At 42.9% G+C, this 26,314-nt stretch overlaps 1 protein-coding gene across 3 annotated transcripts in view; it reads left to right on the top strand.

The window, feature by feature from the left end:
• LOC119169741 (MAM and LDL-receptor class A domain-containing protein 1) overlaps window positions 1-26,314 on the top strand; it is a 317,209-nt gene that overhangs the window by 239,009 nt on the left and 51,886 nt on the right. For all 3 annotated transcript variants that reach the window (XM_075886843.1, XM_075886841.1, XM_075886842.1), the window contains exons 53-55: window positions 14,609-14,725; window positions 19,604-19,854; window positions 23,799-24,027. In XM_075886843.1, the coding sequence (XP_075742958.1) occupies window positions 14,609-14,725; window positions 19,604-19,854; window positions 23,799-24,027 (597 nt within the window). The remainder of the gene's footprint in view (window positions 1-14,608; window positions 14,726-19,603; window positions 19,855-23,798; window positions 24,028-26,314) is intronic.

The following is a 26,314-nucleotide window of genomic DNA, read 5'->3' as shown; positions in this document are numbered from 1 at the left end:
CGCAATAACGCCTCACCCGGGGAAAAAAAAATGTACATTACGAAGGCTACGCATTTGCCACCGGCACACGTAAGTGGCAAAAAAAAAAAAGACTTTGAAGCTCTGCTAGCAAATAAATATGTTGTCAAGCATGAAATATTACACTATATCTTGGAGGCTTGACATAGCTTGGAAATTATATCATAAAACGGTACTGCTATGTGTTTCGGTTTCGGTTTTGAGGTCTCGGGTACTGTATGTCGGGGCAACTGCGCATCGCCATCGTCAACAGGCAGACTTTGAATTGGGTGGTAACATGTCGTGTGCGTGTTTGCTGCAGGCTGACGGTGGTTTCTTATTTTGCTATTCACTTGCTTTGTCAGAGACGCGTACTTATACGGCTTGCACAGTTTAACTTGTGCTTACAGTAGGTACAGTACGTGTCACTGCAATCTGTGGCGTGTCGGCTAGTACAGAACAACTTCGGTGCGGCGGAGTGTGTGTCCTCTGTCAACGGCTTTCGTTGAAGCTTGTGCCCGCCGCAAGAGAGTGTTTCCGATCAAGCAATCAACGGACTGTACGCTGGGAGCTACATGGAGAACGCTTTTGGATTTCGTGCTATTGCTGAAAAGGTAAGCTTTCGTGTATGCGAACAACGAAGTGCAGAAGTGCGTGCCTGCCTGCCAACTCCCGATTTGCCCGCGATACTCGTAATTGCAGGAAGCGACCGTCTCATGGCGTCGCTAGCTTCGTGACCTTCGCTCGCTGTGTGCTTATCAGCTGCGATGTCTCAACAGTCGCAGTGTTCGTGAACCTCGCTTTGGGGCATGGTTAAAGAAAACGGGGGGATGTGCCCCGCGCAGATAAACCTTACGGCATTCGCCAGCGGGTGAGAAAACAAAGGGGGGGGGGGGCTGAGCGAGCCGAGGTGGGCGAAAGAAATGGCATAATAATATTAATAAAAACGAAGCAGATCAACGGTAAAAGAGGCGCCAGTTGTCAGTTAGCGGGACTGCAGTGGACAAATGGGGCGCGTTTATTACGCGGGAGAAAAAAAAATCCAGATTTCAATAACTGAAGATAGGGGTGCGTTTTTAATGCGAGTAAATACGATATTTAAAGCAACAATTGAAAAATACTTAAACTTTGTATCAGTACCCCTTTGATGCCTGCGCTTTGCAGTGGCGGGACGTGTTTTGTTAAAAATCGTGCAGCTAACCAAAGAATTTATATGTACCTTGTTTAATCAGTGATTCGTGCTTTTTATGCCTTGCTAGGTTTGTTTATATTGATACTAGTATATCGTAAATAATCAGGATATAGAAATATTGATCTGCTTTAATAAGAGATTGAACAGCCACACTCAATTGCACACATCTTTTTGCATTTTTGCACCATTGTACTGCGGCACATAGAATATTGTAGAATAGAATATTTCTGTATATTTTGGTGTAGGGTTTTGCGATGTGGTTACATATGAAAGCTTAGCCAAAGTGTACCAACAAACACGCACACAAAACTTTCAGTTAGACTGATACAGCACAGATGATAATGGTGTAGGCATAGTTAGCCACTAAAGAACACGCTCGCGAAAAACAAAATGAGGATGGCGACACAGGTGGCTGTAAATGAAAGCAGGCAGACCTAACAGCTCTTGTCTGTTTCATGCATTTTGTCTGTGCAGGTTTCATCCTTACGAATGTAAGGACACTGATCCAACTAATAAGCCCTCCATGCATATATTCCTGTTAGCTACTTCTCCAATATGTCGTGCATTTTTCAAATTACACATATTTATGGTCCAACAGTTCAGAGCTTATTGAGCATATATTTAACTTACTTGTGATACATTATCTGTTGCATGGCTGTTTTTATGAATTAAAAAAATTCAACTGCGAATGAGCTGCTAATGCATGCACTCGAAGAATAGGGTTAGCACGCCTTATTTATTCTTGAGAGTAGTCAGTTTTACTCGTGGCCTAAAGTAATCATTTTGTTGACCAATAAGCAACCTGTGAAAGACATTAAATTATCGAGTACACCAAATTTATGTAACTGGAGAGTGAGTGAAACAACTTTATTTGGTCCACAATAGACGCGAGTAAACTCAGCGTCACCTGGCTAGGCCCACTCGGGGACCATCAGGTTAAACCTGACGGCCCTCGCGCGGGCCCTCTGGACGGCCAGGATTTGAGAGGTCTGGTCCTGGGCCTTGATGAGTCGCTTCATTTCCTCTTGGGTGAAAGGGGGACCGGCAGAGGCGCAGCCCCACAGTACATGTTCGAAGTCCGCATAACCACCACACAGGGGGCAGTCCGGGCTTGGAAACCGTTCAGGGTACATTGTGTGCAGTGCCGCAGGGCTCGGGTAAGTGTTAGTTTGTAGCAGTCGGAGAGTAACAGCTTGGGCCCTGCATAGCGAGGAGTGTGGTAGAGGCAGCAGTCTTCTTGACAGATAGTGGTGCTTGCATATCTCGTTGTACGAGCAGAGAGGCTCAGGTCGCCCAGGAGCTGACGCGTTACCCGGCACACGGTCAGTCAAACCTCGTGCAGCCGAGTGCGCCTCCTCGTTGGGATTGAGCGAGGCACCCTCAATGGTTCCAAGATGCGCAGGAAACCAGACCAATGAGTGATTTTTGAGGTCTTTGACTTTTTGAATAATCTGTAGGACCTGGGGAGCCACCATGCCCAATGTAACTGGAGAAGAAATTTAGGGGTCAGCTTCCACAAATACACAGTGCTGTTTTTCCAGCAGCAGTTGTCATATTGTAAGTGCTGTTGATCCTTCCATATTGGGGCTTGCTCGATGTTTTACACTATTTTCACACAGTAGATTGTACATCTGTGATGTGTACATGTCTACACAACGATCCTTCAAAGTAAATGATAAATATTGCTACTTTTCTGTCTGAATGGGTTTATATAATTTTTTGTATCAACCATTGTAGTGGCCTATTGGTTAGGGTATTCTAGCTTAGCAAGAAAAATTGGTATAAACGCTGAAATTTGAGCTTCCCAGTATATTTCAAGCTTCTTCGTAGGTGCATGATTCAAGAGAGAAGCACTTTTTCACCACCACCACGGTGGTGAAAAAACCATACTCAAACATGGCACTTGCATTCGTACACTAATATGCACAGATGCTTGTAAACGTAAAAGTGAATAGTGGTAAAGCTGAAAGTGGAGAAGCTGGAGCTCTTTATTATATGACACATCATAATGAGGTTCTGATTGTTCCCAGTATTTTTTAAATGCTTAGTTGAATGTTGTGCATCTCTTACATGCAGAATGTTGAAAGGAAAGCACACTACGTCTTCTACGATGGACTGGGTGCTGACAATGCAGTGCACTCTTCATCACAACCTGAAAGCAGCTATTCCGGGCTCACGACCTCACTCAAAGGGTCGCAGCAGTGGTGAACGCTACTCATAGGGTGCACCAAATATCTTGTACATTTTAAGAACATTCCTCTGATGGGAAAGGCTTCATCTCAAGCTATGTGTCCTATATACCTATTTATATTTTCAATACAAGTATCAGTTTGCCATCAGATCAACAGCAGTGCGTGTAGAAAACTGTGTACAATGCATAATGTTACAGTTGTATGAAAAACTGGAGATGGCCTACATGTCGCCAGCTTAAAAGGTTGATCCACTAATGGGTCAATCCACGCCAAACATCCCAGCTATTTTAGCGACCATCTCAAATGTATTTAAAAAAATTGTGATGATTTACTGCATTGAAAACAGTGAAACAGTAAAATAATTTCAAAAGAAAAAAAACTTTCGGTCACGTAGTTGCCTTCTGAACTTACTGGAATATCGTTTCAGTGTGGTTTGTGGGAAGGTAGTTTAAAAGTACTGCTCATTGCTTCGATACCAAAATTTGTCTACATGTTAAGCACAAGTTCATGTGTAAAGTGTTTGAAGCGCAGTAATATTAGTGCAATTTCACTGGCACATACGCCTCCAAGACTAACAATGTGCTTGATACGACTGGTTGGTGCTGTATGGTAGACAAAGAAAGTGCTTAACAGCGCAAAGGACAAAAAGGGAAAGAAGAAACGAGAACAGAGCCCTGAACAAACAATCAAAGTTTATTGCAAACCAACTGCAATATATAGAAAACAGAATCTGCGCATAACCACGCACCATAAGCAGAATCGCACATACATGCACCATACAGCCTACCTTATCAACAACCGGTCATGTAAATGGACCCAAGATAACTAACTTCACAGCAGTTGAGAAAAACTGAGGGTACGCTAACACAGGAAGCACCAAGTTGTTGAATATAGAAAGCTTCACTAATCTCGTGCTCGTGCCGATTTTTATATCCCCCGTGATCAAACACTTGTCGAGAATTGGCTGACAACAAGACTTATTACAATGGTCTGCCAAGTGGCTGGGAAGGAAACCTTTTAGAGAGTTAACGTACCCCCTCAACCGATCATTCATGCATCGCCCTGTTTGGCCAATGTAACCATGCCCAAAAGTAAAAAAATATCTTGTAGAGAATCGCTAAAACACATTCAACATGGTGCATAGCGTGTTTCTTAGTGCATGCTTCTTTCTCAGGTCCTTCGCTGTTGACCCTGTGACATAGCCCAGCAAGTTTATCGCGTGCGCAGAACACAACTCTTACACCTATTTTGCCAGTGACCTTCTTTAGCCTTTGGGAAACTTCGTGTATGTAGGGAATAACAGCCTTGCTAGAATGAGGCTTGTTGGGTTAGCTGTTGCTTTGTCTCTTATCAACCACTCTTAGTGACGTTCGGAGAGTCTCGGCAATGGAAGTTAGCTCGGGATTAGAAAAGCCTCCTTGTTGAAGGCAGTGAACTTGGAGCGAGAAACTGCATTCTATCTGGCGGTGACAAGAGCCAGTTAAAATTGCCTTTTGGCAGGAAAAAGCGATGCTTCACTTGACCAGCTTAGAATGGGCGGACGTAAAAAGGAGGTCTTTCTTGAGAATGACTCGTACCGCCAACATACATGATGAACAAAAAAAAAAGCATTTCTAATTCTAGACATTGTAGCTTGTCGTCAGAAATAAACTCCGACGTTATTTCTAGTTTCTTCATTTCACACCCAAAAACTTCAAATATCTCATCGGTGGTTCGCCTAGGGTCAGATTGATCGACGCGGTAAAGCACTAAAAAGTCGTCAACGTAGTCGAACACTTTAACTGTACTCGTGTGATCAAAGTTAGCCATGAGACTTCTTTCATACCGCGCGAGTAAAAAGTCACTAAGAACCGGTGCTAAACTTGAGCCATTGCACACATCTGCACCGGTGAGATATTTGACATTTTTTGGCGTGAAATGATGCAACTGGAATTAAAGTCGGAGTTCGATTCATGACGACAAGTTACGATGCCTTGACTTGGAAATGGTTTTTTGGTTGACCATGTATATTGGTGGTACGAACCTTTCTCAAAGAAAAGCCTTCTTTTTACGTCCACTAATTCTAAGCTAGTCAAGCGAAGCATCGCTTTTTCCTGCCTAAAGGCAATTCTAACTGACTCTTGTCACCGCCAGATAGAGTGCAGTTTCTCGTTCTAAGTTCACTGCCTTCAACAAGCAGGCTTCTCTAATTCCTGCTAACTTCTATTGCCGAGACTCTCCTAACGTCACTAAGATTGCCTGATGAGACACAAAGCAAGAGCTAACTCAACAAGCCTCATTCTAGCAAGGCTGTTATTCCCTACGTACACGAAGTTTCCCATAAGCTAAAGAAGGTCGCTGGAAAAATAGGTGTAAGAGTTGCGTTGTGCACACGCGACAAGCTCGCTGGCCTATGTCGCAGGGTAAACAGCGAAGGACCTGAGAAAGAAGCATGCACTAAGAAACACGCTATGCACCACGTTGAATGTGTTTTAGCTATTCTCTACAAGATATTATTTACCTGTCGACATCGGCCAAACAGGGCCATGCATGAATGATCGGTTGAGGGAGCACGCTAACTCTCTAAAAGGTTTTCTTCCCAGCCACTTGGTAGACCATTGTAATAAGTCTTGTTGGCAGCCAATTCTTGACAAGTGTTTGATTACGGGGGATATAAAATTCGGCGCGAGCACGAGATTAGTGAAGCTTTCTATATTCAAGAACTTGGTGCTTCCTGTCTTAGCGCATCCTCAATTTTTTTAACTGCTGTGAAGTTAGTTATCTGGGGTCCCCTTATATGACCGGTTGTCGATAAGGTAGGCAGTATGGTGCATGAATGTGCTATTCTGCTTATAATGTGTGGTTATGCGCAGATTCTGTTTTCTGTATATTGCAGTTGGTTTGCAATAAGCTTTGGTTGTTTGTTCAGGGCTCTGTTCTCGTCTTATCTTTTCTTTCTTGTCATTTGCGCTGTTAAGCACTTTCTTCGTCTACTACGCCTACAAGAACTTAGCCAACATTTGTTATGAATGTCTGACTAATGAATACTAACTACACAAAAGGTATATTTTGAGGAAATAATATTATGAGACTTCTTAAGCTGCTAAACATTACGAGAAAGAATTACGAGTTTCGCAGAATCGTCATTTTCGTTTATATTGAGACCCGATTTGCACTGTGGAGTGGTCCAAATAAATATGACCTTCAAACCTGAATCGAAAGGAAAAAAAGGTATTTTCATGTGCCAATTGTTATCATTACATTTTTTTGTTTTAAGGAAGAAAATAAGTTTTGAACTTTCCCATTGATGAAAATAGGAAACTTCAAGGTGGCAGCTGTCGTATGACAAAATGGGAAGATAGGCACCAATGGGAATGCTAAAAAAATATTTTCTTCCTTAAAACAAAAAATTCAATGATAGTACTTGAAAAGAAGTGTTCATTTGCTTTCAATTTATGTATAAAGGTAATTTTTAGTTAAGCCACCACATGGCGTAAATCGCATCTGAATATGATCAAAAATTACGATTTTGTAGAATTTATGATTTTTCTCATAAAGTTTACCAGCTTGATAAGTCTCAAATATTTTTTTCTCAAAATATACCTTGCGTGGAGTAGGCATTCACTACACAGACATTCATACAAACTGCAGTATTGCAATAAAAAAATTGCAAACATAGCACATTTTGGATAAATTCTTAGAAGCATATCTGCCAGTATAGTTGCAATAATATTACTGAGCTTCAAACACTTTACACAAGAACCTTTACTCAACATGTAGACCAAGTTTGGTATAGAACGTACTTTTAAAATAAATTTTTTCACACACACTTAAACGACATCCCGGAAAGTACCGACGGCAACCTTGCGACCAAACATTTTTTCTCTCCGAAATATCCTACCGTTTCACTGCTTTCAATACAGTTAATCAGCACAATATTTTTCGAATGCATTTGAGATGGTCGCCAAAACGGCTGGGCGTTTAGCATGAAATCACCCTAACAGTGTGCCATGAACACAGAAAAAGGTCCTATGCTTATTAAGCCCTTTATTTACCAAAAAATATACTCAAAGTGCCTCCTCTGAGGCACTGTATAGTGCCGCTTTTTTCACAGTTCTAAGAGAACTACCTGCACGTGCTATTGTTGTGTACATGTGCAGCAGTAGCATCAATATGTAGTAGAACTTGCTGTTGGGATAGTTGGTGCATGTTTGCATTAAATATTAGTCAATTTTGCGCCAAAATGACGACCACACAAACGAAGAAAACACATAAACGGATGGGGCACTCATTTGCAATTGTTGATTTCTTGAGGAAATAGGCTGATATAAACCCACTTTTTGTCAACGCTTGTGCAACCTACTCGGGCCGTCCCTTACCTAATCACGCTATAGGACACATGATCGCTAGATACCATGCTTCCAGCTCATACATGATGAGTGAAGTTTTGCTAACGTAATTGATACCCCTTTTCTTTTGTGAAAGCCCATCAAAATGGCTCTTGGTGTGAATCCACATGAAGTGACTTGTGCTTTTGAACGGGCACCGTCGTTATTCTTTGCCGTAAAAGCGTGTTCCCTCGCTCGATCATTGACGCAGGGCCTCGTCGTCTGGCTAACATGTGTCTTTCTGCACGATAGGGGTATTTTGTAAACCACTTCAGTGGCAGACTTCGTGAATGGCCACGCATGCTTCTTTTTACAGCCTTTCAGCTGCTCAGCGTGATTTTCAGCGATGCACCGGCGCAATTTTGCTAGTTTGTTAGGGGCGCGAACACAATCAGTACTTCATGCCGGCTCGCCACCTTTTTAAGGTTGTACGTATGAATATATAGTATATTATGAATATAAGGTACAAACAACTGCTAGTGAGCACCCGTCCTATTCATGTGTTTTCTTTGTGCGGTCGTGGTTTTGACGTGAAATTGACTATTCAATTCAGGCATTCATGTCTATTCACAGCACATGTTTAATGTCTGTAGCAAAATATTACATGATATTTTCGTATTCATATTTGCATGTTCAAGAGAACAGCAGCCGTGCCAATTGTGTCAATTGGATACAATTTCTTAATTTTGCACAAAACCATTATGAAATGCCCAACCAGCCTCAATTATTTCTCAGTATTGTTAATTTTATCAAGAAACATAAGATCCATTATTCAACTTAAGTTTGCGCATCACCATCCAATTGATTGATGTGTGCAGTTTAATGTCCTAAAGCCACCATTTGATTATGAGACGCTTTAGGGGAGGGCTCCAGAAATTTCGGCCGCCTGGGGTTCTTGTGCACCCAAATCTAAGGAAATGGGCCTACAGCATTTCCGCCTGCATGAAAAATGCAGCTGAGTATTTTGGCGACTAAACCATCGAATCGGGGTCATCATCATCCAATCTAATACAGATGTGCCAACCGTAATTATAACTTTTAATTGACTATATTCTAACCTCACAGCAAAAGAAAAGAGTAGAACGGTTTAAGAAATTTCTACCCCCCCCCCCTTTCTATGACGTCCATAACGCTTTTTAAGTCGCTTTTGCCAGAATACGCTTTCGCTCTGCGGAAAAGTGCTTTTTGATTTACAGGACACAAAACATTTTTGTCCCTATATTACTCTGCCATGCAGATGCCATTCAATAACGAGTACTAGTATAAGTGCTGGCCGTCTTTTAGAGTGATTTATGAGGTTTTTGCAGCCTTAAGCGACGATAAAAAAAATCGTATACCACTTTTTTTCTTTTCGCCACCCCCTTGAGCTCCTCCTTTACGAATATCTGGAATTTCTGGGTCGCCTGTCAAACAGTTGGACAAGCTCACCAAATGCTACTGCGAGTTTTACACCCGTATTTTAGAACGTCCCTTCACTAAATGCTTCACCTTGACTTGAGAAAATTGATTCCAGCGCAGTCTCTAGGCAGAGCAAGTCACTCAATATCAGGGATAATCTGCTGCGATTCTCAAGAAACGCAGCGTCATTTTTAGACAAGCGGTGGCGCTGTGCTCAGCTAGTACAAGTGAAGGATGAGATTCGAGTCGAGGAGCATTCGTATATAGGGAGGATAGCATTGTTTGCACTGTGGGACAGTTCAAGAGTGCTTTTGTTGAAATAGCTGCACTCTCGTGTATTTTGAATGAATTAGCGTATGTCAAATAATTTCTACATATACTTTTTTGTGTGTGTGATTCAGTATAATTTGTTGTACTACTGTAAATTTGGAGCCCCACCGCGGTGGTCTAGGGGCTATGGTACTCGGCTGCTGACCCCCAGGTCGTGGGATCGAATCATGGCTGCGGTGTCTGCTCTTCTGATGGAGGCAGGAACGCATTAGGCCCGTGTGCTCAGATTTGGGTGCACGTTAAAGAACCCCAGGTGTTAAAATTTCCGGAGCCCTCCACTACGACGTTTCTCATAACCATATGGTGGTTTGGGGACGTTAAACTGCACATATCAATCAATGCTGTAAATTTAAAATTTCAAGCTCAAAAATGCTGTGTTTGTTTTTCCTGAAACCTGCTCCATATTTAGATTTTCTCCCTAGAAAAGCAAGATATGATGCTCCAAAATATTGCTCCAGATGATAGCTTGGCTGCTCCACCTCTGCTAGCTGTAAGTGGTTACTCTTTCACCCTGCTTTTGTGTGTCCATTTTATGTTCTTTGATGTAGCAATGTTTCAGGGGGACATATTATGTGATGCGCTTGATATTTTACATCTTTAAATCAATTCTGCGTGGTTAGTATCTAGTGACACTGTTAAGCTATTGTAATTTTGCCTATTGTTTTCACTCCTGTATTATTGTTTCCCCAGTATTCTGAATGTCTGAACACACAAGGGTTATTGTGAAATGAAAATGCCATTTTAAGACTGTTTTGTCATTACATTCATTAGAATACCACTAGCCTTGCATAATATGCATAAGGCATGCCACAACACATGCAAACTGTGGCGTATCATTGTGGTAATTGTAGTGTGCATTGATATATTATTTTTTAAGTGCAAATAAAGGCTCTTTTGTTGTATTTGATATGCATGCATTGGTCGTTAGAGCTCCATGTCGTACCATTGACGTCCGATTTCCGGTCTTCTTTTGTAGCAAATGGCATTCGGCTTTGCACAATTACAAAATGCTTTTGATTAAGGTACAATTTGTCTCTGAATCCTGTATGTTCTCTGTGTCTAATAAAATAAAGCTTGATTTCGTTTTGCACAATGGCATGACTTTGTGAACGTTGTGTTATGTGTGGCAGCTCATTTTGAGTGATGCCTTTGCATTAAGCTAGGATTACGTGTTATATGCCGTGCTTCATATATGCACCATAAAAGCTGTGCTAAGGCCAGGATTACCACACTGTGGCAGGAGCCACTACAATAGGACATCTCCACATAAAAGGTCTAGCTGAAGGGTAAGCTTTCACGTGCTTCCACAGGGGGTTACTGGAAAGGGGTAACTTTCGAATTGTGGTATTTTTTGCATGGGTGTTGGGGCATTATTCAGCATGAACACCCTCGCACCCTTTTTGCTGTTTGTGCAATTACACCCCTACACTACTTTTGTTTTTTAAGGGTGTTAGGGTGTCATAGCAATATTACACCCTTACGCCCTTAAGATTTATTGGGTACATTCGCTTTTACACCCTCACTCCCTTAAGGCCACTTGGGTGTACATTTGACTTTCCACCCGAAGAAATGTTTGTGCCATAGGGTGTATATTCGGAAATCCGCCCCACGATATAGGTGTAGCCCTGCTTTATACACCCATTTCGTGGGGTGTTGGGGTGTGAGTTATAGACACTATAAAACACCTATATGGGTGTAATTTGGTTTACAGTGTACCGACTTTATAAAGATAACAAGGGCAAAGCATAAGTAGTACACTTGCTGTGGGCTAAAGGTGACCTGTTGGACAATGCAGAGGGTTGATGTCAGTAATCGAAGAATCCAGGACAGTTCAAGAATATATGTTGGGGGCTTGTGGGTGGCTACTCACCAATAACCACTGCGACGCCATTGTCGGACTCCTGCAGTACTTATCTGCTTCGAAGTGTCAAGGGTCCTGGTGTGTTTACGTACTTGGATGGCTGCTTTTCGTGACTTCGTCCTTGAAACGAGAGAATTAGCTAATCAGGAGGCAACGCCCTCGCCCTGAACCAGCCGTTCTTATTCTGTTCTGAGCCGTTGGTCAGCGCACAACCCACAACCTCTGCCTCATCGTCTTTCTGCCTGTTCTGCCTCATCGTCTTTAGTCATCACAATACAAATGTGCGTATTCCCACAAGTCTGTGCTGCCGATGGCGCTCGATGGTGTTTGTTTGGTTTTGTCACCTAAAAGGTATTGGTTCATACCCACTAGGAGATTGGCCACACTGTATTTTATAATGCAAGTTTAGAAACAATCCTTGTTAAAAGAGAGAGAAATCAGATAAGAACAAGAAGAAGAATAGCGTACATTAAAAAAGACAATAAAAGTTAATAGGAAAAAGCATCGAAAACCGCATTTCAAAATTGGCAAAAAAACAAGGGGAACAAAAAGTTGTATTTATCTGGTAGTACCACTAGCAGGGTATTGTTCCGGTTGTCTGAATGAATTGATGTAGTGTGGACAGAATAGCGCTGTGGCCCGCACCCAACTGACTGGCTCCCAACGATAAAAGAAATGGATGCAATAAGTGCCAATCCCAGCATACCAATCAGCCCTTCGAGAATTATTCGGTGAAGTGGTGTATCAGCAGCTGCTGAGCGCGAGTTACAAGCATGCCAGCATTCATTGTTCTCTTTTTCTGTGGTCGGCCCACCTGCAGCTACCGCTCCCATAATGTTTATCCCCATTCTACGTTGACCACGAACTTCAGTAACACGGTGCTCTGTACTGGCTCAGTACAGCCCTTTAATTTTATATTTCTAAGCATTAGTTATTTATGAAACATGTTCTTCTGCAGTATCAACCTTATAGGAACAGCACATACTTTTATATCTAGAGAAGTATATCAGATCCACCATCTAGCGCGCCCTAAGAACGATGCAGCTGGAAAAAAGCCGGAAAAGTAGCATCTCTCATTAAAGCCCAAAGTAAATAAGTTAGCTCTCTCACATCGTCAAATGCTTCAAAAACTGCGCCATTTAAAATGCGACTCGTGGGGCTCAAGTGTTTGCACAGGAAAAATTGGAGAAAAAGTGGTTAGCCTAGGAATCACGGTGCTGAAAAGAGTTAAGCGTGTTCTATTTCCAGCACCCATAATACTTAAAGCTTTGTTTTCAGTGGTGAGCTCAGTAGGGTTCTTCCAGCTCAAATGAGCTTTCTCTTTCTAATATTTGTTTCACATCTCTGCCTCCTGATATGCATTTTTTACTGCTAGACACAGCCCTGATAACTTCTCTCTCTCTCTCTATCTGTATGTTTTTGCGTATCACAATTAGAGTTTTCGCTGAGCCGTCTCTGTATTTAGTCGCCACACGTACAGGTGTGGTTGATCTCCATTCCTTAATAGTGTAGAATATAATACCGTTACTTTCCTTCTGTTTTTTATACCATAACAATGCAATCGCATCATTTAGAAGTCTTCTTCAACGGATTCGTGGTATTTTTGGTTTATTATGAGTATTGCGGGCTGGCGTAAGTGAAATGTAAGGCATAGAACGACCAACAGTTAAAGCGATACCACTGCGTGTACATACATTAAACTTAGGTTTTTTGCAGAATAAAGATGAACCAATTAATTATAAGCACTACTTCAATGTGTAGAAAACGTTTTGCTAGGGCACAATTTGCCCGTTCATTAAGCAATGAATGCAAGCTTCCACAATTTCGTTCTCAACTATTGAACATAGCAGGAAAGCCCCTGTAGACTCAACATTATAGCATATCCCCTAATACTGCAAAAGTAAGCCTAGGTTTTGTGTACTTATCAGCTCATATAGCACTAATTACTTATTTTTCTAAAGTCACGATATAGCCGTGGTTTTAGAATTGTAGTCAAAGATGATGGTGAATATTTGAAGGCACCGCTAAATTTAAAGGCAATATTTGTATACCTATAAACAAAAAGTCAAAGCTTTGCCACAAAGGTGAAGCAATGAACGCGATAGCAACCAATTGAAAGGTCACACGCAGAATGAAAAGCAGATTAAAACGTGCCCCACGTTTCTCACGCACAAAGCACGCACGAAACGTACTCACAGCTACAGATGCACGCGAATAAGCGTCTCGGTTGTTACTTCGCTATGTGTGAAAAGCGCGCGCTTTTCGCAAATGGAGACTGCAATGATTGCAGAGACCTTTGTGTGTCCGGTAACTACAACAGAATCGTTCCAGGTAACGCCCGAGGTTATCCAAGACGTAAGATCCTTCCCTACTTACCACCCCGAGATAAGGGTGACGAGGGAGCGTCGCTCTCCTCCTCTAAGCGGGGCACAGTACGCGTGGGAAATTGCAGGGCGCGCCGCCGTGCGATGTGGCGACGCGCACTCTTTGCGCCATCTTGCGGGTAATGCTGAAAGCACGAGAATTTTCCCCTGAGATGCCTGTGAGCAGTGGTAAGTAGTAGGTATAAATAGCTTGCCGTTTGAGTGGTGAACGACGTGCTCCCTAGTGGCTAAGTAGTTAACTCCTCGCGCTCACGATTGAGAGGACCGAAGTTCGATTCCGCGCACCGGAGTCATTTCTGTTTTTTTTTCTTTCTTGCATTTCCATGTAGATTCGTATACATAAACAGTAAGTGACGCCGACGTCAGCAGCAAACTCCAGCCGAGAGTGTCCATATAAATACTATCGCTATATTATTTCTTATATGTGTTACGCACCCATTCACAATACCAGAACCAGGAAACTTGTCAAAAAGAACAGCCGGGTGGCGTTGCGACTGTTATTTCTTGCACAAGCTCGCTTATTCAAGAAAAATGAAGTACATTTATCTCCAGCTGAAGGAATGTAGCCAAAATAAGAAAAATCAGTTTAAACTTTCTAGCGTCAAGTTTAATTTCATTTGCATTTATTTAGGCGAGTTGTTTGCGAAACAGAAAGTTTCACCTTCATAGCACTGTTTATTACGACTGTGATGATAGAAACAGCCACTATGGAGTTTGCGAACTGTCATTTATGACGCTATGTTTTCTTGTGCTACTGTAGTGCATCTTGAATGTGATGTAACATAGCTCTAATCGCAAGGTTGTGAAATAGGCTAACGAAGCAGCTAGTACGGCTAGTGGGGATTGCGGTAACTATCCATAATTTTCTACTGTGCAACGTTTTGCAGCTGGAGGTTGCAACTTTGAGTCTGACTCGTGTGGATGGCAACTGAACAACTGGGAGCGCACAAGCACCAGCAGGAGCCTTAAGCCTACCAGTGATCACACCACCCAGTCACCCACAGGTGAGGCTGGCATACGGGTCTCAAGTTACGCCTATCAGCTAGACTTCAAATATTTCTTAGATGTACATTTTACGTATCACTTATCAGAGAACAATACTATCGCGCTGTTGCGATGGTGCGGAATGCGGTAACCAAAAGCACATGTGGAGGAATGGCGGTTTCGTATGACGAGCTTCAGTGGTCAAAAACACAAAGAACACTTAACATTCACCGATAGAGGCAAGCACAGTAGTCGGTCACCAGGATTCTGATTAACTCTCTAAATCCTGAATAAATATCATACTATTCTCAACACACCTCATATTTAAAAATGAGTCGTGGTGCACTCCGGCATCATCATTGGTGATCGCGTACAGTCAGAGTGACTTTAACCATCCACGTGATGCATACAATCTAACCGCATTATTGGAGCAACTTCCAATACACTATAGTCTAGCACGGCTCGCGCAACGTGATAAGACCAGTCTCCAATCGCTCCAATTAATCTCAATAACCATGAGAAAACTAGGGCAGAGCACCGCATGTAAAGGAGGGCGTTTCAGGTCTGCTAATGTCGCCCAGCTATGTGGTGGGATGTGGCCTTCTTTATTTTCAGGAGCCAGTTTCAACCAGCACGATTTACCCAGTAGTTGTGGCGCACACACTTTTTTATTGTGAAACGTGACCACATCATGCACATTGGCGTTAGACGTCAAGTAGCCAGTACACTAAAAAAATTTGTCACGCCATGATGACGTGACGATTTTCGTCACGAATTTTGTGGACTTTGTGTAGTCATGATGCCATAATAGGATGACGTTATCGCGTTCAGATAACTTTATGGCGGACGTCGGCTACATGAAATACTATGACAAATAATCAGATCATATGCCCTACGGATTCTATACTCTGTTTCACCACTTTGGTTTGACTCTGCCAAAGCTAAGGGGCAGTGAAACGTACTCCCACATACAAGTGCTTTGAAGGTGGCGGGGTGTGCTAAAATTGACATTTCTTTGGTGTGTTTTACACCACATCGATACGTTCGATACGTGATATGTTTATTCTTCTTTGCATTACTTATTAATGCATTTAAATATTGTTGTCGGTTACCGCCATTAACTGCGTTTACAAATCAACAAGGCAGCACCCATGCAGAAGTGACTGCCCGCTTCAATCCGGACTTGCTCTTGCTATACGCCCACTGCGCTGGAAGCAGAAAACAAATGGTGAAATCACCCATCGACTTCTTTTATTTCACTCTCGGACTAAGGCGGAAAGTACGTTCTGTCGATACTAGCGAGATATGCTGCTTGCTTAGACGCACCTGCTAAGCCTAACGCGCCACGACAGTGTTTAGGCTGCGTCGTAAGACCGAGAACGCTTCATCTCCAAATATCGTACATGCAACCTCGCACAGCATTCCGTGCGAGTCAAATCTTTTTCTCTGTGGAAACAAAAAGAGATAAAAGGAGCATTGCAGCAGGTGACGCGAATGAACGCGTTGACGGAGAAACAGACATCCGAGAACCATGAACAGCGTCAGAGAGAAACCGACACTGAGTGAAGTTATGCGCTGGCATGAAATTCTACCGATCTTCAGCAGAGCAACAAATGCGTGGTTCTTTAGCTTTCTCGTGTAGTTGCTTCTTTAATAGCTTTACTGCATTTTTAACTTAATAAACTAGCCATAATACCTACAATTCATTGAGCACACACCGTAAATACAGTGAGCATACAACACGGCGCGAATGAAAACAGGGAAGGGCTACGCGCTCTTCTTATTGGCTGAAGAGCGCTCTACAGTGCTGAATGAAACTTCTGAAACAGAATATAAAAGATGTAATTTGTATTCAAGAAGACTTCTAGGGACGAAGCTCCTTAAGCCGAGGGTCGTTCGTCATCGATGTATGTAGTTGTAGGTAGCCACTTCTCGTTTATTTGTTGGAATGTCCGCTACACGGCAGTACTTTTATGTGATAAATAGGCGGCCTAGATGTGCGCTCGTCTCCGTGTTTTAAAACACAGAGACGCGCGCACATGTAGACTCCCTAGTGATGAAAATGATGAAAAGATGCGATGGCGGTACTAGGAGTGTTCACTAGTTGGACGGACACCCGGACTTGTAAACGACGGTAACGTGGAATTGTCGAAGTCTTAGACTACATCGTGCGAAACGACCAGAGGGATTGTTCAAGTTAGCTTGCCAGCACAGGGCGTGTTGGCGCTCACAACTTTGAAGGACCTTACGTAGAGGTACGGGCGAAACTTTGACGTTGCACAGACGATAGCAAGGCACTGTTTTTCTGTTGTGGAATAGTTGCCTTCTGTCTTTGATAACAACTGGCAAGCGTAGCTCATAACCCTTTCTTCAGCGTTAGACTTCTGCGCAAGAACCGCACTGTGACCTACGCTGCAGGCGTCGGGTTCTATTTCTGTACGAGCGTATTCGTCGAAATGTGCAAGTATCGGAGGAGTTTGCAGGTGTCGTTTCAGTTTCATAAATGCTTCAACTTGCACCGCTCTTCATTTGAATTCGATATCGGCCTCCGTGAGCTGCGTCAGTGGCTTAGTGACCTGCAAGAAATCCTTGACGAAGTGTCCGTAATAGGTGCACAAGCCGAGAAATTTGTGCATGGCCTTCTTGTCGGTGGGTGACGGGAATGTAGCGATGGCATATGTTCTCTGCGGGTCTGCGCGCACTCCAGTCTTGCTGATCACGTGACCCAAAACAGACGGTCCTTGCACGCGCAGCAGCTTTTTTTCTGTGTTAAGGGTAAGTGCGGAGCTCCTGACTGCTTGAAGTACGGATTCAAGGCGCTGAAGGTGTTCGTCTAAACTCGAGGAAAACACAATGACACCTCCAAGTAAACGACGCAAGTTTGTCATTTCAAGCCAGCCAGTACTATATTCTTGATTTTTTGGAGCAAAGCGCATAACGTTGAACTCAAAAAGGCCATCCGGTGTTATGACGTCAACGTTTTTTTCTCTGTCTCTCTGTCGACATCGATTTGCCAATAGCCGGTTTTGAGGCTCATTGAAGAAGAGTACCTCGCATTGTGGAGCTGGTCGTCTATCTGTGGAAGCGGGTACACGTCCTTCTTCGTGACCTGGTTCATAAGCGATAGTCGATGCAGAAGCTTAGAGCTGCGCCCTTCTTCTTCACTAGCACCATTGGAGACGCCCATTGACTTTGAAGGCTAAATGATGTATCGTAGCATTTAGTCGACTTGTTTTTTTTTTTTGGCTTTGTGTTCTCGCGTCCAAACTCTGTGCAGACTCTGACGGAGTGGCCCGGCACTTCTGTTACTATCCGATGATTTGCGAGCCCCGCCACCGTGGTTTAGTGGCTAAGGTACTCGGCTGCTTACCGGCAGGTCGTAGGATGGAATCTCAGCTACGGTGGCTACATTTCCGATCAAGGTTAAAATGCTGTGGGCCCGTGTGCTCAGATTTGGGTGAGGGTTGAAGAACTCTCGGTGGTCGAAATTTCCGGAAACCTCTGCTATGGCATCTTTCATAATGATATGGTAATCATAATCAAACCGAAACTCACATCACATTGATACACACACGCACTGATAGCGACGAGCAGAGCGTCGGCCGTTGATAAACTGACAAGCGGTAAATCGCGTCAGCATTTATACAAGTGCCCTTATCACTAGAGGCCACGCAAGTTGTAGAATATTTTGTGACGTTCGCTTTGGGTGCGTAACCTTAACAAAACGATCTGCTAAAGTCCTGAAGTTTCTCAGGCACTGCGGGCATGGTTTGCACTGATCGTTACTTACAGTATAAAGGGCCATATTGAAACTGCACGAGAAACTTTGGGAATATGGAGGTTCAATATTTTAGTGACACGGAGTATCGTACGCATAGATATTGTAAATATGGCCTTTTACAGCATAAATGTTATGCTCAAGGCTGTCGTGTGTCACATATACAAAATTATCACCATGAACCACCTCGCACTCACGTCATGCTCCGCTTCATCTCCATCGTGTTCTTTCTTCCTATCCTGCTTCGCTCACGGAACATGGACCCCGATGTGACAGACGTACACTACGATAACCTAGATGTCGTGACAAAACGCGTGCTCAAATAAAGGGAGAGAAAAAAAGAATTAATAGAGAGAGCTTCGTGGCAATTTGCGAAATTCAAAACTGCATAAACTGTCAAGGTGTCCTAGAAGTTCGAATCATAGCCTGCTTGGTATACTATACCATGCAAAGGGGAGAAAAAAGGAAGCCATGGTGAGCAGGAGGAAAAGGAGGAGTACAAAAAGAAAGGTAGTGGTGAGTAGATGTGCAATCGTGAAACTGTGAATGTATTCCTAAATAATGATTGCCACGTGTAAATTTTGGTCTGCTCATAGTGTAAATAATTTTTTTCTAAACGAGATTTCTAATTCTAAACAGCGAAAAGATTTTGTCTACTGTTTGGTGGATGCTTCATTTGTTTATTATTGCCAACTTCTGTTTCAAGCTTCATAAGCCATATCCGGCATATAGAAATTAACGCCTTCGTATGCCCAAGCATTTCTTTCGCCTCTATTGCAGATGTATAATATTTAGTTGAGCAAGATGGCCTTACAAGTAAGAGCCTTTAGTGAGTTTAAACTTTGTACATATTGTGACATCACGGTAGCCTCAAGTCAATACGTAAATATTGCTTGGGTAGATCAAAAACTTTGTCCCAGTAGGAAGTAGTGCATTGAAAGGGTTTCAAATCAGCGGCGCCGAAAGAACATGGAAAGTAGAATTACCCCCATTTAGCTTCATTCAGACAAATTTTTAGTTGCCAGAATGACACGACATGAAAGCTTTTCTGCTTTTTCTTCCATAAAGCGAAACTAATCGAGGACAATTTTTCACGCATACTTTCTGTTCGATATCACAGGCCGATTCTTGCTGGCAAAGGCTCCTGGTGGGCGCATGGTGAGCCCTCAAAATTGGTATGATGCTACTCAGCCCATGTGCTTCCGCTTCTGGTACTTCCTCGCCGGTTCAAGTGCGGAAAATCTCAAGGTCACTCAAGTGGTCAACGAAGATCGTGAGGTCACGCTATGGACTGATGCCCCATATCAAGACAACGGCAAACAGTGGCGTCAAGCATCCGTTAACCTACCCGCATACAACAAAACACCTACAGTAAGTTCATCTGTGCTCCTTCTAATTTGCCTGTGGCAAAATTGTTCATTAGTTCCTTCATGTTGACTATTCAAATGTTCTTCAGCACCACAGAGTTTTCTATAAATACACTACAGAAAACTCTCGCGCTAGTGCCTATGAGAGCTTAAATGCATGGCTCTTCATTGCGCATGAGAATGATGGGTAGATCATGAATTTGCCTATATTTCGTGCTTTCGTCTGCCTGCGCTCGGCTTCACGGGGTTTGAAGCAGCTCTGTCACGAAACAATTATAAATGATTCATCTGTTTCACTTCATCACATTACATTGTTACGCATCATCACTGGTCATTTAAGATCGACTCTCCAAAGGCACAGTGGTTCGTTCGTTTATTCGAAAGATATCCAAACATCGCCATAAACAAAGTCAGTAGTTCGTTCACAGCCCGCAAGTATAAAGAATATAGGCTAATTTGTGTACTACCTATCAGTTCCACGGTTGCTGAATAATCGCAGCGCCAGAGTCGCCTCTAGTTAATTTTAGGAAGCTCTCCATTCGACACCACACGGAGTTGCATTTTTTCAGCAAACATAAAAGGTATGGCAAGATAGAGGCTTTGATTTTGAATGTATAAATATTTAAACACGCATATAAGCGAATAAATCAGGCAGATCGTACGCACTGCGCATGAACGTTATGCGAACTAGTCACGATTGCCTGGGCGGTATTGTTTCGTTTGCAGCCAGGAGCACTATTTTTTCAGTGGACTGTACTCAACATCGACGAGGCTTTGAAATATAAAATAGACTATTACGTATAAAAGGTAGATTATCTTCAGACGTAAAGTCGCCTCTGATATCCGGGCATACAGCCAACATAATCATGTTTTTTTTTTCTTCAAGCACAGGCTTTGAACTAAGGTGGTATGAACGCACGTGGTGGTGTGCACAACTGCGTATTATAAACACCTGTTTTGGGGCATTCCTGTAGATTTGAAAAATTTTAGATGCCACAAAAATGCGAAAAATGCTTCGGCAGCTTTGAAAAACCTTGGAGACACTATCGTTACTCCATTAGAGCATAAAATACTCATGGCATCACTTAGTGAGGCCTGTACTTAGATGGGAAGAATAATAAATAAATGACTAATTTTAACAGCGCCGCTCTCTATAGGCTGGGCCTGATGACAGATAAAGTCTGTGCTACATGTCAGGCTCAGATTACTAACATACACCTATGCATTGTACTTAAACAGCGGGAAAGACAGGACTAAAGAAAAGAGAGTGCACTCATGACGCTTTACTCGTGAAAATGGTGTTATTTAAAGCCAGGTAACACGCATGTGTACATGCTCATAGCCAAAAACAACACAGGTAAGAACATGAAACCAGAAAATCTGTCGCAGCGTTTCAGTCATATTTAATACAGGCATTCTGTTTCTTCACAACGATGTAAGTTCAAGAAGTGTAGTGAAAGCACTGGCCATTTCAAGAAAAAGCATCAGTTGTGTTTTCAGCCGTCTGTTGCCTTATCTGCTAAATAAATTATTCTGCTCAAATACAGTTGACTTTAGCATTTTAGCACGTGTGAGTGCGACGAAAGCTTTTGCTTGTAGTTATATTTACACACCTGAGCTGTTTTTCACAAAGGGTATGTGGACATGCCTGTAATCCGGTATTAAAAATTGGCCGCGTATCTGCATGTTTATCTGCAAATGTCGTCGAAAGACGATAGTCTTGCGTGTGGAGAGAGTGAACAAAGAATTTATTTGATGTTCTGCGCATGAAAATTGGTGAATTGTATTCCGGAGGCGCTCCGTTAGAGTGCCTCGGGAGTGCAGCGGAGGCGAACAAACGCATCAAGTCACGTCACACTCGACACATGAGCGACATCTGGCAGTTTTTTGAGAAAACAAAGTGCGTGGCTCTGAGATGGGTGTGCGCGCCTGTCTCAGATGTGATAAGGTGTAAAACACAAGGCGACGGGTAGCTGCCATTACCGTCTCGTCTTATCAAAGTGTTGGAAACTCGCGCATTTACGTGCAAGCGCTGCATGGTCAGGGCAGCGTGATAAGTGCTATGATCCTTAAAATTACTCTTGTATGCCTTTTCTAGTAAAAGACGCACATGCAAAATATATACCTGTTATGGTGCTCCAGGCATGCGCAATAATTGCTTTTTAATTGACAATTGCACAAGTATGAATGCCGAATCTTGAGCAAGATTGGTGGGCTTTGCAGATGGGGTCGGCCGTTTCAAGTACCCGATGCCATTAAGAGTGTACAAAAGGACAAATGTATTGACAGACAGACCAAACTTTTTGCGTTGAAGGCCCCCAAGAAAGACTATCGTGTTTAGAAAGCAAAATGTTTCTTCAAATAAACTCAGTTACAAGTACAATGTAGTGTGCACCTTCTTTTCTAGCGATACGCGTCATTCGCGCTATTGTTAGAGTACAAATGGAGTACAAAACAATTCAGTCAACTCGTGAAGTCTGTCCTCTTAAATGAACACCAATATATGGCGTGAGTGAATCGATATAGTACGGCGCGAGTACAATTTCTAGGTTGGCGTGAGATGCCTGTCGTACACAAAAATTATCATCAGTGAGGACAGTTTTGGGTTATCACCAATCACCGCCATCAAACACGAATCATCACCATTAACCGCAGCGTACTGTCTTCGTCGTCTTTTTCTCGTTACACTCCTCTTTATCTTTTGCCTCACTCTGAAGTGTTCGCCGACTTGTTAGGCGTGCACTTAGGAGCTGAGAGAAAGAAAAAGAAAGAAGAAAAGAAAACAGAAAACATTACTACTCGAGGTGGATAGATTTGAGCCTGCCTACCCACGATCCGTAGGTGAATGTCTTAATCCCTCGAACATTCTGGCACGTCGATGGAACATAGCAATGGCTTAGTGTATAATCGCATAACAAGGGTCAGCATACTGATGTGAGTGTGAGAAAAAGGGAAAGAGAAAGAAAACCCATATGAAGAACGACAAGGAACGAAATAGACAAATCTTAATGCATAAAAAGATTGAAATGACCGTATAGACTAAACACAAAGAAATAGAAGAAACAGAAGTAAAAGAAAAAGCGGCGTAAATAAACGAAGAACTGAAGAAAAACAACATATATAAATTTAGTTACAACAGGGTAAAACTTAATTAACATAGAAGAAAAACCTAGCAATCATCACTTACAACATACCAGCTACCAGGCTGCAGATTTAACCACCTTTGCTTGGCCACTATGCGCGACTTGGGTGAACTTCCCACATGTTGTTTTTTTTTAATTTCTAATAAAGCCTAGCTGTAGCTCCTGTTTACCAAGGTTTTTGAATGACAGGAAGTCTTGTATATTTATGGAAGGAGTGCAGACAAACATTTGTGGGTGACTGGGGCAAAAAATGTTCGATAAAGTACGCCTGATTTTAAATAACTTTGCTTTTGTACATGACATGCTATGTTTTACTAACGTAAAATAATAATGACACAACTCTTCCTGTAACAAATCATAAGTGAGAAATGTGGAAGTATCGATGTAACAATACCTAAGACTACGTTGAACGTTTTTGGTAAATTTTTAAAGGGCATACCTAACATAATGTGTTTTCTGCTCTATATGCATTATATCAATTTGTTGAAAGCATGAACAACACACTCCTTAACCAATTAAAATGGAATTCAAGAATAAGTTTTTTTTTTCAGTTCCACATACACACATCCGTACACACCGGAGCTTCTCGCATCTTCCAGTTCAGTCTACTGTCGTGGGTTAGTATGCTAGATGTGTCAAAACCACAAATGAATGCAGTTGTACGTTGTTTTGAAATCCTTACTTAGCACTTTGCGATGGCTTGCGTAAGGCCTTCTAATGTTTATGCATAGTTTGGGCTCCCTGGAAGAACCCAGCATTACAACAAGAGGGGCAATATACAAAATATGCATTTCTGTCTGCGCAGATTGTGTTTGACGCCACAACATCTGATGCCGCGGGAGCAATTGTAGCCGTAGACGACATCAGCCTCGGCAGTGCTCTATGTCCTTCTCCCGGAAGCTGCTCCTTCGAGGAGGACATGTGCGGGTGGATTACTAAGGAGATGAACAGTGCGCAGTGGTACCGGCACCGGGGTGCAACAGCACTTAACACAACAGGTGTAAAGAATGACCACACCTTGGGAACAGACAAAGGTGAGACGCTCCCTATTTTCCCTGATCTGCTGTTGTTTCCTAAGGCTTTCAAGCAGAAGGAAACGCTCCTCTTTCTGTGTCCCATTATCCGCCATCTCAAGCTTTTTCATTACAGTGTTTTCCAATACAAGTAGCTTATGGCACTGCCATTGGAAGCCTTTGGAATTGGAATTTTATGCAACCATGTCATGTCTCTCGCACAGCTCATGCTAGAGCTTAAGACACAATTAAGACAAGTAAGAGCTCACGCTCATATCGGTCTAGACGCCGCAGGCCGTGGCGGCTTTCTTTAGCCGAAAAATAAATTGGTGAGATCACAGCGCGGCTACGTCGGCCGACTTCCCGAGGTATTTCTTACTCTCTTGTTGCTCGCACAACCTTTTTCCCGCGCTAACTGACTCCCTTAATCCTTGTGATATGTCATTTAGGACATGTTGGAGATGCCTGCTTCAAAATTCGCGTTCGGTGACGTTTACTTCAGCAATATTGCGAAGAACTAGGGAACTTTATCGGCAGTGATTCATGCTGAGGCAGGTATCATTCTTAGATCTGCATACTGAAAAAACCTTATAAAACCAGTGCAAGCTTTGTATACCCCTTGAGACAGCGTGTGTTGGCAACGTACATAAACATCCAGGATGAAATCTGCAGGGGATCAACTGCCACTATAGTGTTACATAAGGAAACCGACAGTATTCCGATATAAAGTTGTAAGACAAGGGGATACCTAAAGAAATAAAATAAGGGTTCTACATAAGTTGAGGACGACGCCCTGAGCAATGAAAAGTTAGAGGTGCCCTAAGAAACAAGGAGATGGCAGAGTGTATCGTGGGACAAGCGGGCGTTAAGGACATGACATTTGAAGTCAAGAAGAAATGATCATGGGCCAGGCAAGTAGCGCGAAGGCAAAACAAGCACTGGTACTTTAAGTTCACGGACTAGATTCCAAGAGGACGCAAGTGTGTGAAGAAGAGACAGAAAGTTAGGTAGGCGTATAAGATAAGGAAGTTTGTGGATATAAAGTGGCAGCAGACACAGGACCAAAATGACTGGCGGAAGACGGAAGATGTTTTGGTCCTGCAGTGGGCGTAGTCAAGATGATGATGATGATGATGATGATAGCAATGGTTCCTCGTAATAGCTTCTGCGCACTCAAGGAGCGTCCCATTTTCATCTCCAAGAGATGTATAGCATCGCTGCAAAACGTAGTCATAAAAATGTTCATGAAGGATGGCATTTATTGTTTTACAACTTAAAGAAATTTTCCTAGCAATTTTGATTTACTTTACTTTGATGCAAGCAGTGACTTTTCATTGCATCCAGGAAGAAAAAAAAGAGTTGTTTTGACATTTGGTTGCAATGCGAGGGTCCAAAATGGGTAGCGAAAAACTCAGAAAAATTCGCGTTAAGTTCGAGTGAATACGATATTGTCGCTGGTTATAAAATACAGGTGGTTTATTTAAAAACACGGACAGTGGAACTTATAGAGACGCTCTCAGAGAAGGCCGCTAAGATTATCGTCTTCTTCACTCCCCTGCGCTGCGCCTCTCGAGCGAAACCGCGTTCTTCGTTGTCGTTGCTATCTCGCCGCTAAATGCAGCTATGCACGCGGCATTACCCTCCCACCAGAGTGAGCGTCGTCCCGATGCTCAACATGTAGAGATGCAGCCAGCGGGTGTTTACATCACTGAGAGTGGTAAAGTTTCATGCGGACCACGTGCACTGTCTCAGGCAGATGCTGGCGACGTTTCGAACAGGAGGAGGCATCGGGCACGACTTCGTACGTCACGTCACTAAGACGGCGCAAAACTTTGTAGGGTCCGAAGTATCGGCGTAGGAATTTCTCTGAGAGGCCTCTTCGTCGTACAGGAAACCAAACCCAGACTCTATCTCCTGGTTGATAAATGACGAATCGATGGCGAAGGTTGTACCGTTGGGCGTCAAGTTACTGCTGGTTCATTATTCTGACGCGGGCAAGCTGCCTTGCTTCCTCGGCGCGCTCAGTGAAGTCTGCGGCGTCTGTCTCTGAATCATTGCAATCGTAAGGCAGCATGGCGTCAAGCATTGTCGTAACTTCTCTGCCATGAATTAGCGCGAACGGCGTCATTTTTGTTGTTTCCTGGTGCGCCGTATTATACGCGAATGTGATGTACGGCAATATTCGGTCCCAATTCTTGTGTTCCACGTCGACGTACATGCAAAGAATGTCAGCGATTGTCCTGTTAGGTCGTTCTGTAAGCCCATTCGTTTGTGGGTGGTAAACAGTCGTCTTCCTATGCGCTGTGCC

This window comes from Rhipicephalus microplus, chromosome 2 (genome assembly GCF_043290135.1).
Source record: "Rhipicephalus microplus isolate Deutch F79 chromosome 2, USDA_Rmic, whole genome shotgun sequence".
NCBI lineage: Eukaryota > Metazoa > Arthropoda > Arachnida > Ixodida > Ixodidae > Rhipicephalus > Rhipicephalus microplus.
This window is presented reverse-complemented; position numbering and strand designations above follow the sequence as displayed.